At 37.1% G+C, this 17,101-nt stretch overlaps 1 protein-coding gene across 5 annotated transcripts in view; it reads right to left on the reverse strand.

The window, feature by feature from the left end:
- The window catches only part of GRIN2A (glutamate ionotropic receptor NMDA type subunit 2A), a 161,538-nt gene that overhangs the window by 48,666 nt on the left and 95,771 nt on the right, over positions 1-17,101 (reverse strand). For all 5 annotated transcript variants that reach the window (XM_048961714.1, XM_048961716.1, XM_048961715.1 and 2 more), the window contains 4 exons: positions 14,880-14,994; positions 2,167-2,372; positions 565-733; positions 287-440 (listed from right to left, as the gene is read on the reverse strand). In XM_048961714.1, the coding sequence (XP_048817671.1) occupies positions 287-440; positions 565-733; positions 2,167-2,372; positions 14,880-14,994 (644 nt within the window). The remainder of the gene's footprint in view (positions 1-286; positions 441-564; positions 734-2,166; positions 2,373-14,879; positions 14,995-17,101) is intronic.

Here is a 17,101-nt window from a genome sequence, read left to right on the forward strand (position 1 = left end):
ATAATTTCATAAATATGACTGTTAAAAAAAAACCACCAACAATTTATTATGGGCTAAACAAGAATATGTTAGTGTGTAATGCAGCTTTTCTTAAGGAAATCATTGTCATTTGGTTTCCCATTATTGCATCTGAATCCAGCAGCATTCATGTGCCAATAGTCACATTAATCAAGTTTGTCAATACCATGCAAACTTCTTAATGCATAATTCAAAAATTGATGGGGTGAAACCTACCCCACTCTACAGAAATGCAATTAAATGATCTGGAGGGGTTAGAGAATCATACCTAGAAAAGCAGATGGTGAAACTGTGCCATTGCTCCGTGACACCATGACACTGATCCCAGTCTCAACAAACGGCACTGAAAAGTCAACCACTTCAGAGCGCTCTTCGTTAATAGTGAGAGACCCCACAGCCATAACTGCACGATGATAAACCACCTGATCCACAAAGAGAAGACACCACCAACATTACTCAGTAGAGAATACCTTGTTTCTCCAAATGAATTAAAAACAAACGTTGCTAAGTTCTCACTTAAGAGCTCTTTTACCTAACAGAACTTACTTCACCAATCATTCCATTCCACACATTATTGACTTTTTTGCCATGCTTCCCATTAGTCACCAAGTACAGGTCGTATGTGAATTTGACAGTTTTAGACAACTTCTTCAAGATATCAATGCAGAATCCTTTGCAGCACTTCTTTACATTAGTTCCCTCATTAGTTGAGTTGCTGTCAAAAAGAGAGACACATAAAATTTTCTTCTGGGAGAAAAAGAACCACCACAAAAGCAAGATTCAGCACACTGTAAAACAACACTTTTTCCTATTTCTGAGTGACCATGTTTTTCTGAAGTATTGGATAAATAAACAATAGAATGCTTTATACAGTGGTTGCAGCTCATCCTAATCACACTGGAGTGGCTTGACAAGAGCTAAGAAGATATTGGCATGCTTCCTGCTGCAGTGTCTGGCCTGCTGGACTTCAACACAGACCCCACTTAGGGATGTCTCCTCAATTTAGGTTAAGTCTTTTTTTTACTCTCAAGACACATAAGATCACATGGAATTTAGTAATTACAGAACTGCCCATCTTGTAAGCTGAATAAAGGTGCAGCAGTTTTCAGTACTGAAAGTGGATGCTGCACGTTTTGCTGCAGTTTAAGAAAGTGACTTTCAGCTACCTTGGGATGCCAGGACCACTGAGGAAGGTCAGACAAGCCTTACCAACAGGTAAACTAGAGTCTCAAACTGAGATCAGCCATGTAGATCTTAGATAAGGTTTTTCCTTCTATTTTTTTAGAAAAGCTCTACGGCCTCTAGCACTTTTCAGTCTGAGTTTCCTCCGAGGTCAAGCAATACTTTACTGGCTTTGAAGAAATTCAGATCTTTTATGTAATATTATTATTACATATGTAATTGTAATTATGTAAATAAAATTATGTAAGTAAAAATATTTTTCTGGACCTCGGGAACCACTGAGCAATTTCTAGAAATCTTCAAAATATTGACTAGATCTCCTCGCACCTATTCAATGAAAAAATGTTATTATATTAATTCCAGAAATACAAAGACTGAAGCACAGATTGGGTGAAGAAGCACTGGTAATTACTCAGTGACAGATGTTTCACCAATTTTTAAGAATTGCTCCAAAATTGGAGCAATGAAAGCAGAGGACTTTTCTCTGTCATAGCAGTATTTTATTCCAGAGTAGTTTCTCCTGTACCAAACTTAAGCATAAAGATGCTGTTTTCAATAAAAGGAATTTCTGAGCTGTAAACTAATTAAAGTTATTCAAGTGGGCACATTTCAATATGACAGGAAACAATTCAAAGAGGACTCATTAAATCAGTCCAATTTTAGATACGCTCTCTTCTTTCATGAGACTGAGAAGGGCTAGTTCCAGTTCAATTCAAATTTGCTGTAAACTGATTATCTTGTAATTAATTCAATGTTACTTACAAGCTTATAACTAGAACCTTCCAGCTTATTAAAAAGGAAGCACACTGTATGTGAAAGGGAGAAAGAGGAAGAGAAATATGGAATGAAAAGCAAGAGAAAAAATAGCAAATTATAAAAAAATATATACAACAAAAGAAATAAGGGAAAATAAAGAAAATGGGGGTGCATCTTTTGCACTTGAAAAAAATGGAATGATTTACTTACTTAATTTTGACAAATTTACGACATGGCACAGTGTTTTTTTGGCAGCTTTCCATCAAAGGATCCACATCTTCGACGATGACAAAGGGAGCCTCCTCCAGGGTGACAATACTCAGGTGGTTATCATCTGGGTCACTGTCTGCAAAGGAACTATACCTTGGCCAGACAGAGTACTTCAGGCTCAGTGAGTTGTTCTCCCATTTCCCCACCTGAAAAACCCAAGATACACAGGCTGCTCACATCTGCTTCTTGTTTTTCACAAATGAGTTCTCATATTAAGTGCACTGGGATATAGGTACAGGAAATGACATTGCAAAGACACTTGTCTTAGTTTTTTTTTGTTATCAAAACCACTTTAGAAATCTTGAAAAGTGAGAAACTGCATTGTGGTAACGACAAATAAGATAATGCTATTTCAAGAGAGAAAAGCTTTACAAAGCCTTGATAATACCAGCTAATGGTAGCTATCACTTGGCTACAGGCATACAGAAATATGGCAGGTATCGTATGCGTTTGAACCAGAACAGCAAACATGTCTGTAATCAATCTGTTAAGTAGTAAGAAAACAGGCATCAAAAAGAAAAAGAAAACTAATGGCTTTGCCATACGCACACCGGGCCGATGACCAAAGATTCACAACAGTTCTATGTCTTCTCTACAGAAATTACTTCACGTGTTAGAGGAGGCTTCACATTTGAGAAGGCATTGCTAAAGCATTTTGCCTAGTCCTGGGGTTTCTGAGCTGGGCCAAACTAAGCAGAACAGAAGCATAATCGACATGACGTGTTTCTTAGTAGAAATAATACATTCTGCCTTAATTACTGCCAAGTAATTCAAAAAGTTTAGCAACTAATCAAACAAGCCTTTGCTGTTAGATTAAATATGTGGTTTTAGGACTAGTGGGGAGCATGTCCAGTTTTACTTTTAAATTATATATTTATTATTATAAATTATCTTATTTACTATTATAAATTACCCAGCCCTAATGAACCTGTATTTTTTTCCACTGCCAGAACACCAGCAGTGGGCATATGATTAAAAAATGATTTAAGTGTTTTGAAAGCTCTAGCATTTTTAACTACTTTGTATCTGTAAATCTAATTGCAGTTTACCAGAGCAGTAATGACAGATTATATAAATGAGCTACCAGTCCACATAATTTATAAACCAATACATTTTAATAATCCTTCAGTTACTTAAGCTAAACAAATTACAAATAATCATGAGACTGGTGAAATATTTGTTTTGCAAGGAAAATAGTGGGAATTAATGATGCTCAGATGCTAAAAAAAAGACTGTATGAAATTTTTTCTTCCCTTTGGTCTTCTAAAGACTTTAAAATGAATTGCAAAAGTGCCCAAAGAACATCATTTGTATCTCTTCCCATTTAGAGAAGTAGACAAATATGTGCCCTTTGCAGTTCCCTTTCTGTCCTGTTTCTAATGCAAGATATTTTGCTGAACTTTAAAGTAAGAGGTGGAAATGCCAAATCTTTATACACTTAAATTAGGAAATTCAAAATATCCCAAGAGAATGAGGAATTCTAAACCAGCAGGAACCAGGCACAGAAATTATATTACTTACAGTTCTAGTATGTAATTTAATCAGAACACAATAGATGTAGATGTAGCCTTTGAGAAAAACAATTCCATGCACAGGAAAACAAATGTACTTAACTCTACAAGACAGTTATATTGCAAAAAACTGTTTGATTGCCAAGTTCTGGTACATAATCTCATTCACAGCAGTGTCTGTGCTGCTTTATGTCAGCTTAGACAGCATCATTGATGGCTACACCGTAAGTACGCCAGGAGGCTCCAGCCAGAGCCTTCCACCAAACAAATACACTGAGTACAACCGTGGAAAATGTGCCTGCCTATTCCAAACAGCAGTAAGAAAAGCAAGGTGACTGGGGCTCAATTGCCATTGGGTGTCCAGGAACATGGCAAGAGCAGTGCATGCCGTTCTGTATGTCCTGGTAAAGGCTCTGGAAGCACCTCCAGTGTGCATCACTGTCACACAGACCAAAAGGAACACTAACAGCCCACTGTGATATGCACTTATCTGATCCTATCAAAAATACAGTGGCTGCTTTGTTGTTAAAACAGCAATCATGACATATTTCAATACTTTACTTAAAACAATTGCCCTTTTATTGTTCTGAGGAGGATGCAGTCAGTGATGTTTTTAAGGAGCTGAACATGGGGAAACACTCATTTTTTAGGTAGCTGCATATCTAAAAAAATGTTATATTGATTAAGTCTCTACAATCCAAACATCTGCTTTTTCCACAGATCTACCTCCATAGTCTCTTATCATATGAGTGTCAAAAAGTAATTAAGACCTTCCCTCAGGCCTCAGGAGCATCACCACTTCTCTCTGAAGAATTCTGCTGCTGCATTGCCAGCACACTGAATTCACCTGGGCTTCAAAGAGGCATTGCAGGTCATCCCACAGTGCAGTGAGGGACACACAGAGTCAGAAAGCACAGTGGCAAAAAAGAAGAACAAGATGAAGATTTCAATGTAATGAACAATGGTAGAATATTCCTGAGGAGCCTTGCTGGTAGGAAAATGGCAAATAAGAAAGAGTAATTAGTAATGCCTCTATGTCACTCCTTTTGTTTGGGTAGTATTTGTGTTGGATTTGCTTGTCCTGATTTAAATAGTTAGAATGACCATTGGATGTGCTCTGTCACTGATGCTGGACTCACAGGTGAACAGTTTTCATCTTTATTTGGTAATGGTGCTGAAGAACACGTTGCACTTCTTTCTACCATTCAGTACAGTTCTGAATGATCAAAACACTTTTTTTTCTTATTTATTTTAAATGCAGGGTAAGAACTTAGCTTTCTGCAATTAAAGCACATGGTCAAAATACATTAAGGTTTTATAGTTACATTAGAAGCCTTCCAGCCTCAACAGAACTAATAGTAGTACTGCTAATAAGAATCTGAATGGTATTAATTATTTACACAGTGTTTTGTAACCTCATATATTATTCAGTTCTTTCAACATCCTTGTGCAATTGATGGTATCAATTTTTAAAAGGTGAAGAGTTGAAATGACAGAGAAAAGCTGCAGACTAAGTAAAACTGAAACATTAATATGTTCCTGCTGAAATTCAGAGAATTTATGAAATGGAATCCATATTTTGCTGTCTTGCAAGATCAGCATTTGTGTCACTTACGTAAAATTCATATCTAGGACTATATCCAATCAGTATCTCTTTTGAATGCATGAAAAAGTTTCACATGCTTAGGTGGGAAAAACTGGTCATAACACATTTCCATTTTATTTCTGAACTTTATAAAGAGATTTGCTTGTAAATGGAAGAATTTCTGTGCAAACTCAAATGTTAAGTTCTTATTCAAAACTCTTTAATGACTTATCTGTGACAGCAAAGAAAAATAACTGAGACACCAAAGGCACGCAAGACCTGACTTCACCTCCAAAGGCAGTAGAATAAGTTCATCTATAAGATATAAAAACTAAAATATGAAAAGTTCAGGTGCTATTTTCAGTGGGAGGCAAGAACTATATTTGAATAAACCATGTTACAGTGAAATAGCTGACCAACCTGGACAGCTCCAGCATTTGCCTCCAGTGCCTTGCAGCACACTTTTTGCAGAACATGCTACTTTGAGATCATCATAGCTACTGATGAAATGAACTGAAAATGTCATCCTCTGACCAAGTCCAAGTATCTAGATTGGAGGCTCAAGGGGTTCCTTTTTCAACTAGTATGCTTACCTTGTGATATTGATATCCCTTATACAAATATTCATGAAACAGCCAAGAAATCACTGCAATGCAGGCTATGGTAAACCATTAATCATCTGAAGGTAAAACTGACACCAAAGATACCATTGTTACACACCAATCAAGTGTAACCTGGGGTTACAAGTTTTTCTCTGAAGATGTTAATGTTATCAAATCGTGACTCATACAGTTTATCATCAAAGAATTCAGAATAAAATCTCATTGATTGGAATTAGACAACAAAGCAGGAGGAAACAACTGGAAAAAAAAAAAAGGGCAGGTGATTGTGACAGTATAAAGGCTCAATATTTACACTGTTTCTTGTTAGCTACCACATAATGTAAAAGGTACAGAAAAGCTGAGTTGCTTACTAGATACTTTATTTTTTAAAAGCAAATGTCAGCAGAATACACATTCTCATTTCAAGAAGAAGCAAGAAGTGGAATGTAGTTATTAGTTGCTCAAATCTGTTAAATCTTTTGGTTCAAACAGCTGTTATGTAAAGGAATACAGTGCAAAACACAATGTGGTATATGACAATATACCACAGAATCATAGAATGGCTTGGGTTGGAAGGGACCCCAAGAATTATCAAGTTCCAACCCCCCTGCCAGAGGCAGGGCTGACAACCTCCAGATCTGGTACTAGACCATATAGCCATAAACCCTACCTGTATTCTAACAGAAAATGATTTATATGCCCAAGCCACTCTCTGATCAGTGCTGGCAGCCACAGCCCCAGAAGCCTTTACACCAAACCAGCAAATGAACTTATGTGTACACTGGACAAAGCTGTGACTAGATAATCCTGGCTGGACTTGCTGCATGAAGAATTTGGAAATAAATGTTGTTCTTTCTCATGTTTCACAAAACAGGAATCTAAAGGAGTAAGCAGTAAATCCATGTATTCATAACAGAGATCTGGCATAATTTGCATAGCTAAGCAAAGACTGGGAGATATAAAAAAATAAATAAAAAAATAAAAGTAGTAAAGTCACAGATAACATTGAAACACACGGTTTCTACTGTGGAAATCCTTCTACTACAGTGATGAATCTTATTCTTTACGTCTGCGGCCTAGAAATCCCAACTTCTACATAACCAATCTCAAGTGAACTCTGCCATTCAGAAGTCTTCACTTATCTCACAGTCTTCAAGCCATCACTGCTTGGAAAAAAAGTTAGCCAGAGGCAAGAGGTCAGTGAGAGTAAAAACACTACAAAGGCCAGGCTGCCAAAACTCTATGTTGATAAGTTATGAGATGGGTAGAAGAGAATTTTCCTGAAGATAATTTTTTCTCCTCCTTTTCCTGAAAGAATTTTTTTTCACTTAAAGAAAGAAAAAAGTGAAAGAAATATGAATTAAATTTGAATTGAAAGTAATTTGGATTTGAAAGAAAGTTGAAGCAAATTTGAAAGAATTATTCCTCTGGGCCTGAAGTGGTCAGGCAGTTGAACTTGATAAACTGTCAATGCCCTTTCCACTTCAGCTATTCTACTCTACTCTTTAAGAGAACAGATCATAAAGTGGGCATTTTTTTTGCTGTTCAAAAGATAAAAAGAATGGTGTTTTAATGAAGACATTGCATATTTAGTTCTGGATTTGCTGTTTATCAAAATACATAGAGATAAATTTAAGTTAACAAATTTCACCTGCCTTAATTGGTTGAGGTTTTTGTTTTGATTTTTTTTTTGTTGGGTTTTCATCCATTGAACTTGAAATTGTATTTTTTTTTTCCCTCTGAAACATAATAGAAATATTCTTTTAAGATTTCAAAACTTAGTGTGGGGCAGAGAATCACTTCTGCTAGTCAGAGAGTCAGCTGAAAGCACAGCTTGTTAATGTTAGGCAGCCAGTTTCATATTCTAGCTGCATCAAGGTGAATCTCAAGTATTTGGGTTGGTGTGGCAGGCACAATGAAATCAAAACAAAATGCAACTTCTATACTTGGTGCAGCCACTCCCTAATGGCAGGAACTGTAGGTAAATCGGTATAGTTTGCTCAGTTTTCCTCCCTCTCCTCTTTCCTAGAAGATTAAAAATATCTTAAATCAATCTTCATTTAAGTGTAACACACGGTCATCTTCACCTTCAACTGTGAGCTGTTCCAAAATCTCATCTGATGACGAGTCACTTCCTCAGCCCAACTAGGCAGCTGTAGAATACATGAAAAATACAGCTATTTTTAAAAAATGTGTTCTTTCAAATCTCTTTTCCATTTGGATAGTTGGTAGTATGAGTTCTGTTAGAATGACAGGCATTTAATTGAGCATTAAATAAAGCAGAGCAGGAGTATTTGGACTTCTGGATTATGCAATATGGAAGGTGGAACTACTGAATGGTTCAAAGACAGGTCTAAAATTCTGATTTATGTTCCAAACTTAAACTCAATTAACTACATATAGTTACAGTCTCTAGCAAACTGAGCTATAGAGAAAAAAATAAAAAACTTGGAGTGAAAAGACCATAGAAGCATGTCTAGGAAAGTTCTCATTCTGCCTAGACCTCCTAAGAATTCAATTAACATTACTAGAGTAATTAAATGGAAAATGAGCTTAATATCAGCAGATGCTATGGTATTTCTCTGTTGGTAGACTCAAAAACAGAGGAAGAATGTGAAAATGTACTGAGATGGAGTTAAAAGTAATAAACACAGCGTTGTTTTCAAACCAGAACATTCAAGCTGAGGAAAATGTAAAAAAAAAAATAAAAAATACAGACATTCTCTGCCCATGGAACTGTCATAATCTGAACCCAAATAAACTTTACCCTGCTTTGTGGAAAAGCCATGAAATACCAAAGTGTTTATGATAAATTTCTGTCATTCCTAGTTAGATTGCTAACACAGTAATATGTGTCTCAAAGAAATATTGAAGATTACCTCCTTTTGAAAAGAAAGCTATAGAATTGGTTTTGGGAAAGATCCTGTCCCAAATTATAAAACCTCTTATATATGCCCAGAGGAACATAACTCTTACAATATATAAACAGATACATATATACAGTCAGTTCTTTCACATATCAAGGTAAAGAGTTTATTTCAGTATTGTAGATGCAAGAACTAGTGCTCCCATTATAAAAAAAATATGTATACATCTATCACTGTATTTCTTTTAAACATCTACATTCTTCTTTATTTCCTCTTTTTATGCAGTCTGTAATTTTCTCTTTTGCTTAACAGAGAAGGAAAAACAAAAAATAGCAGAGAGCATGGAAGAGTTCATTTAACATCAACCTGAATTAGCAACCACAAGATCCTTGTCTCATTCACTCTTGTCTAAAGTACCTTACAAATACCATGTGTTAACTATGCACTTTGGCCACCTTGTTCATGCCTGTTCATTTTCTGAAGAGGCCAATAATTAACTATTTGGTGTGGTTATCAGAAAAGCAACAGAAATACAGCTAAGAAAGAAGGAAAAGCAGCAAAACTACTCATTGCTGTACACTGCAGGGTCCCCTCTCCTGCTGCACCCTAAGCAGTCTCTAAATAACACATAGATGGTTGGTATAATCCTAACCACACACCCTCATGGAATGAGAGAAACAAAGAAAGGCCAGATCCTGAGTAGAGAGAGAAAAGAGCAGAGCATTCTCTTTTGCATGCCAGCATTGGCACAAAAAGAAAGTCTGTCACACCAGCACATCTCAGAGAAAACAAACAAATAACTCGGTCCTATCACCCTCTTCCCAGCAGATGGGAGCTGTACGCAATACGCAGCCATCATCCTTTTGTAAGGGAAAATGTTGCACGACAACACAGATGCTAAATGCACTCACAGGATTACCCCAATAAACCTTTAAAAAAAGAAAAAAAAATAAATCACAGATTCTTTTTCTACGCTGAACACACATATATTGCAAACATACTTTTTGATCTGTCACACTTTCATGAGGAAAATAATGCTGAGCAAATACAAAATCTAACTCATCTTGATCTACAGAAAAACTATTTGTTGATTTTATTTGGCCACCCATTTCCACGTACGAGGCAAGTCTTACATCAGTAACTAAGGAGCATAAATCAACTTTGTCAGAATAGTAATAACAAGTAGCAGCAGAACAAAGAACACAAGAAAAATCCTTTCTCCAGAACCAGCATCTGTTGTGGATCTTCTGTTGCAAAACCTTTGTGTTGCTTCATGCTGGTCAAGGTTTGCATTTCATATTGACGTTCTTAATTTAAATGACAAAATATGACGTGGGCATTTTCATATCTTATTAATAAAGAATGGTTTGCAGCCTTACATCTTAGTTGAAGATGGCCATTTGAAGACTTTGAAGTTTTCAAAAATTAGTGCAAAATCTCACATGGGGTATGCAAATGTACTGTTCATCCCTTATGGCTGCTCCTTACACTGACAGGAAAGCACCAAGACCACAGCCATCAAGGCTCATAGGAAAATTAATTACCCACAGGGATTATAAACAAACAGGAAGGAAGAAAAGTAGAAATAAGAAAGGAATAATCATTCTTTGGAATACAGGACATTAAGAAATGGTGCATAATAATTTCTGTAATTCAAAAATTCCAGCACAGTAAAAGCTGAAAGGCCTTTCCTTTGACCAAGTTGAAGCTCCCTGACACAGAAACAACACACAAAGAACCTTCACTCAGCAGTACCAATATAGGGATGTTACAGTAAGACTAAATACCCTAAATGACAAGAATGAAGCAAGGAAAAAGATAACCTGACATGTTAAGGGCATACTGCATCTGCTATGGGCATCAGCTTAGGCACAAAGCTACTGACAAATGGTACAGCATTAGATCATGCATAGTAGTTCATATAGACATATTATAAATTTTAGCAAATTTTAGCCCTATCATCATCATAGGATTATAGAACAGTTTGAGTTAAAGGGACCTTAAAGATGGTCTAGCTCCAAGCACCTCCATAATACCTGCCAGGTACACCTCCAGCTGGACCAGGCTGCTCAGGGCCTCCCCCAGCCTGGCACTGAGCGATTCCAGGGATGGGGCTTCCGTAGCTTCTCTGGGCAGCCTGTGCCAGTGCCTTACCCACCCTCTGAGTAAAGAATTTCTTGCTAATTTCTGATTTAAATGTACTTTCTTTTAGTTTCAAATCATTGCTCCTCCTTCTATCACCACACTCCCTGCCAGAGTCCCTCCTCATCCTTCCTTTAGGCCCCTTCATGTACTGGAAGGCCATCACAAGGTCTCCCTGGAATGATCCTTCAGCTGTCAGCTTCGCACACAAGTTCCCAAAAAACGCTCTGTAACATCTCAGTGATGGTTTATTATCACAGTACTTTGACAAAAAACTTTGTCAGAAATCTGACCAAGTGTTAGGCTTTCCAGTTTTTGTCCAGTGAAGTTTCATCTATGCCATTTCATCTGACAGTTGTCTTTCCTTAGCCACACGAAAGTAGATGTCAGTAGACAGATGGAACTCTCTGTGAAGACCTTGGTCCATTTATTCCAGGCAGGAATCGTGCACTCTCTGCCTACTCATTTCTTCCTAGATACAAATACGTACAACCTCATACAGGGCTTGCAAATCTGGCATATGTTAGTTTATCAGATCAAATTCAAGTTCTACACTAATTCCTGCATTAATAAGAAAGCTTAAAATCTTTGGTTACATTTAGAATAAACTTGGAGATAAATAATGGTTCTTCCATTACTGTAACTTGCCTACTGCACTCATGTTCACCAAAGCAAAGAATAAATCACAGATCTACAACTTTAGTCAGTGTTGGTCCAAAATTTAGTTCTCAGAAGAGAGAAGAAAATACTGACCTCCTCAAGCTAACTTCACCTGTATTAATTGGAGAGCACCAACAAAATTTCTTTTATTCTGGAACTCATTTTTACACACGGAATATGATTATCTGTAAATGCAACATAGTCCTCCCAACCTTATTTAACATACATCATACACAGCTAATTAAAGTTAACCTGATTTTGCTACTGCTATTTATATTCCAGTATATAATTTTAATATTGGGTTGATTGGTTTTATGTCAATTAATTTTCCCAATTTAAGGAGGAAAAAAACCCCAGAATGAAACGAAAACTAATAGCCTGTGAAGTTTGGAACTCAGTGAGCAGGCAAGGTGAAACATAAAGGTCACTTTGCACTGAGATGAGCTTAATGGAGAACGTGCAGCTGGTACTGATGGATCTTGAGATTTTCTTCAGTTTAAGTCAGTGTTGCTGCAGAGCGTTGGTGATCACTGGGCAGCACTGGCAAATATATTAAGTTTCAGTGAAACATTAAGCTTGTCTTCTTAAAAATCTCTTGTCTGAGAACAGCAACCCTGTTGCCTGTCAAGATTAGAAGGGAGAATATGAATGTTGATGACAGAAGTTCGAGCAGCTGCTCAATGATCTGTCAAAATATCTTGCTGGATGCCTGCAGAACATGCCCAAAAGTGATTTTCAGTCTTCAAACAATTATCATCCAACCAGCTTTTTTCAGAATCAGATATGGGACAAATTCCTCAGTCAATCCCATTTATATGTAAAGTTTCTATTTCAAAGTTTTGATACTGAGTCATCTGCAGTGGAAAAATGAGCTTATTTTCCTAGGGCTAAGATGAATGCTCTTCAACTATGCTTGAGCGAATTTTCTATAACCTCAAGCCTTGAATCAAGTATATCAATTTTGAGACCAAGGAAAAGTGTGCTTAAATAAAAGCAGATTATTACCTAAACAGAAGAAAATTGAGTTTTCATATTAAATCTTATACTTTCAAGAGGATATTGGACAAAAAAAAATCCTCACATAAAACACTATTACTCTTTCTTACATAAAATATAGAGCAAGTACTCAAATTTCTGTGTACATTAGTTATATTACAAGGATTAGCAGACTGTTGCATTGGCAGTTTTTCACATGAGCAAATCATTTAATTAGATTCTAGGATTTGATGTTTTCCATCTACGACTGAGAATATTTAATAAGACTTCAGTAAAACAATTCTGTGATGCTAACTGAAATACTGCAATCAGAAGTAAATGCGTGCACTTGTCAGGAAACTCAAAGCAGGAAATGTTGGACCACAGATGTCAGTTTTAAAACTGAGCAAAACAGTGCAGTGAGAAAGCCAATTTCTTTCTCCTTTCTCCTGCGAGATAAGAAGTGAGGAAAGAAACTTGGAAAGAACATCAGTACGGCACTACAGAGATGTTCAAATAAACCTGGGGTGGGCAAGAACCTCCTTGTGTGTCTAATCAGAGGAACGTTTCTGTTATTTCTGAAGAGCAGAGTGAAATTCTGCTATAAATGTGGGGTGCTCCAATACGGCTGAAAGTTGCCTCCAGCTTGCCAGGATAATTGATTAGTCAGTTTATTTGTCTTCATCCATGGAGGCAGGGATCAGCTTGTGGTCAGAGGGATAATTCTGGTGGTGACAGCCCGTTCTTGGCTGCCTTTCACTTCTCTGCTCTGACATAATTAAACCTGGCTGCTTTCCCATAGTCTACGATAGAGAAGCAGACAAAACTGCAGCTAGGGGCAGGCTGTCTCTACCAAAATATCTCATCTGGCCTCTACCAAAAGGGGTCTAAATCTAGGTAGAATCTAGGAGTAGATGCAGAACATTTTCTGGGCAGCAATGTCCTCTCAGTCACTCTTTTTCCTTCTAAAAACACCTCATACACACCAGATGAAAACTGTAGGTCTCATCCTACAGAGAGCCTTGTAGCCCAGTGCAGTAGGTGGAGTGTACACTTCTGCCATACAATATGCTCAACTAACGACAGCAAAAGCTGGACTGAACCATCCATGCTCTCATATAGGAGACACTCAAAGGTTAAAAGTGGCTCAACTTATTTCTTGCACATATTGTTGGTGCATATATTGAGCATTTCTTCACTCATTTTTCAAGAGCATTTAACCTATTTCCCCATGTTGGGTGAGTGCTCTCTTTAGAGAAGTATCAAGATCCAAAATAAATTTATGACACCATGAGCACTGTTGTCTACCAATATGCCCATTTTCTGCCCTCAGTGCCACACTAATATTCCCCAACTAGGATAATACTTTTCCAGAACATTATATGTGATATGAAGACTGTTGCAGAATTTTAAAATTAGATAAGTAATTGGCATAATAGATACTAAGCAAGAGATTCTCCAGTGATTCCAACTGACAGATTCGGGTAGAATTAAATTTATTCAGAGAATTAAATCAAATGAATGTCAAGAAGCACACAGCATAATCTAGGACTACTCTCTCTGTTTTGCATGACTAGCATATTTACAGAGATGCCCTACATCAAATAATTCTTATTTTGTCATTATTATTCAACATCATGAAGAACCTGACAGCCTTACAAAAAAGAATTGGATTTATGAGATCCTAAAAGTATCAGACAAAAGAGTTCAAAGATTTCAGCAGCAATTCAGATAATGCACAGTCATGCTTTATGAATTTAAAATAGATCAGGGGGTATGATACATCTGTATTTTTTCCTATAGTGCAAACAAACACTAAGGTGTTCGTTTTTAACACATGGTATCACTACTATACTGCAAAACATCAGAGCCAAAATTGAGAATAAAATCTGCTTAAAGTCTGTTGAAAAATCCCATCAAGCAAGTAAAAGGACTTTTCTGTATAACTCCTGGATTATGTCAAGATACACAAATCCATGCAAACTCAGACACTTAAGGTCCAAGTTTCAGGAAATTTTTCAGTCACCCATTCTAGCTGGCTAAATTGTGCTAGAGAAACAAAAGGTGCATTTCATAAAAACCTGAAATCCATGTGATATCTCTTCACTGATACGTTGCCTTCCTCATTAAAATTCCTTAGACCTACTCAAAATAAAGCAAAATTACCTTCTCTGAACTGTTGTGACAAACCTGCTACGGCAGAATATCATCATTGATGTGTGTGATATTAATCTGTCTGCTCATCTTTCATATGGTTCTGCCAAGTCTCTCCTACCTCCTCTCATGTCCTTTACCTACGGATGACGCTCACCTTCTCCCACACGCGGTCTTTGTTCAGTACGATCACCACCAGCCTGGGGTGTGCCTGATAACCGTCGGCAGTGAAGGACAAATCTTTACCTTCCCAAGTCACATTCATCATAAACCTGGAAGGGAAAAAAAAATAAATAAATCAGTGCAAAATTAATCAGCTGTCCAGTGGTTAATGAGCAAGCTAATTCAGTCATCAGAAGCACGATGAAGTCCACGCACTAAATCCTGTTAATGCTGTAAAAAAGCATGAAGTCTGTAAAGTTTAGTAAAGCCTCAGTTTGCAAAAGTGGAGATGCTGAACATTTTTAGGAGCCTTAATAGAGGAGAAAGCAAAACATTATTTGTTAAAAATAATACAATTCATGACACAGACATCATTTTTAAAGTAGTTTCAACATCATGGATGACTTGTCCACTCCATGAATCATCTTTTTAGCATTTTGCACAACTTCACCTGCTTTTCAGCACCACTGTAAATACATCCACATCAGACCTGCATGTAATATCACACTTTGGTCTCACTGCAATAATACTCAGGTCAGTGGCCCAAGACTTGCTCACCTGGTCAGACCTCAACATATGAGCTGACACTGCAGCTTTCAAACTGTCTTTGTGACACATGGATAATTTCTACTAATGCCTTCAGCCAAAAAGCAGTAATTAAGGGGTTGATAATATTTCATTTCAATATTTTTAAAAATTAAAAAATGTTTATTTTTTAGTTTTGATTGATTTTCAGTGTTTTTCAAAGCATATATCAACTAGTTAGCACTTCAGATAGGGGGGAAAAAAAGACATTTTAGAGGGTTTCTAACTAAAACATACAGGGAAAGGGAAGATTTCTTTTTGCTCTTGTTGAAACTGTTAGTTTAATCCCAAATTTCCTGCCTTTAGATTTGAGCATTGAATCAAAAACTGCTTACCACACATCTCCATGTTACAGCTATAAAACTGAAAATCTATGCAACTGAGTTTTTTATTGTTATTTTATTTTTTTAAAACAAATTTATGCCAATATAAGGCTATTACTCAGAGTGCTACTACACATGCCACCTCTCCTAAGATGGACCATAGCACTGTTGTTTGCTTTCCCTATCCTCCTCCTCTACTGCATCGTTAAGCTGCATGTTCTAAAAACAGAAAACCACTTATAAGTAACCCAGTCATTAACAATGATTACACCAACTATATCAAGTCATTGTCCCTGAAGGTTTGAAATTCCTTAGCTAGTTTTTACTAATTCTAGTATAATCTACCTAGCTTAGTAAATACTGTTTTTATTTCCCAATTATTGCTCTCCATCTGTCATTGAAACATGTAGCCTCTTCTCCAAAGTGCTGCCCTTTTGGTGATTCAGAAACATTGGCATTCTGGACATTCAAAAAATTCTTTTTGCTCCAGACTTGCCTCAAAAAACATTCTTTTTCTCAAAATTTTCCACAGAATTGTAACAGAAATCCATCTCTACATTTGTTCCAGTTCTACACAGCTTCAGTGTTTCTCAGTGAGAACAGATTGCTTCTACTGCTCCAGGGTCAGAAAGAGTGATGAGAAACTGCACTTTTTATTTAAAGCACAAATATGGGGATCTTGCTGCCAAGAGGCTCAACTAGAGGAGCACCTAGGCCACGCTCCCTGGACTGAGATATTGCAAAAATCTATCATTCTGCACATTACCCAAACTCCCACACTTAGGAAAATCAGGATGAAAGGGAAGCGAGTAAAATGATGGTAATGGCGTTGGTGTACTTTGGCCACATTGAAAAAAAAATAATAATAATCCAAACTCATAGTTATCAGTGTGAGCCTGACCAAGCTATCCTGTGGGTGAGAGGAAAAACTGCATCCATCCATGCTACTGGGAGACCCACTGGTACTTCCAGAAGATAGCATAATCTCCACCCTGTGTCTGTGGTCTGAAATAACCTGGTTCCCAGGATATTCTGTGAGATGAAATTCAGTCCAGGTTTTCAGCTACAAGTTCTTCTTGAACTCCTCACTTAACACCTCTATTATCCCAGCCCTCAGAGAGATGTGCTTTGGAGGGCTTAAAAGTTACTCCAGAAACTCCTCGCTCATTGCACCGTGCTTTTATACCCACAAGAAACAGATGCAATTTTACACAGTGTATTTGTTTCTACAGTAGCAGCATGGCCTCCTGGTGAATCTGACATAGAAATAATTCTTCAGTGTCACGTTCAAAGCAGAAGGTTTTGTGTA

This window comes from Lagopus muta, chromosome 15, assembly GCF_023343835.1.
Source record: "Lagopus muta isolate bLagMut1 chromosome 15, bLagMut1 primary, whole genome shotgun sequence".
Lineage (NCBI taxonomy): Eukaryota > Metazoa > Chordata > Aves > Galliformes > Phasianidae > Lagopus > Lagopus muta.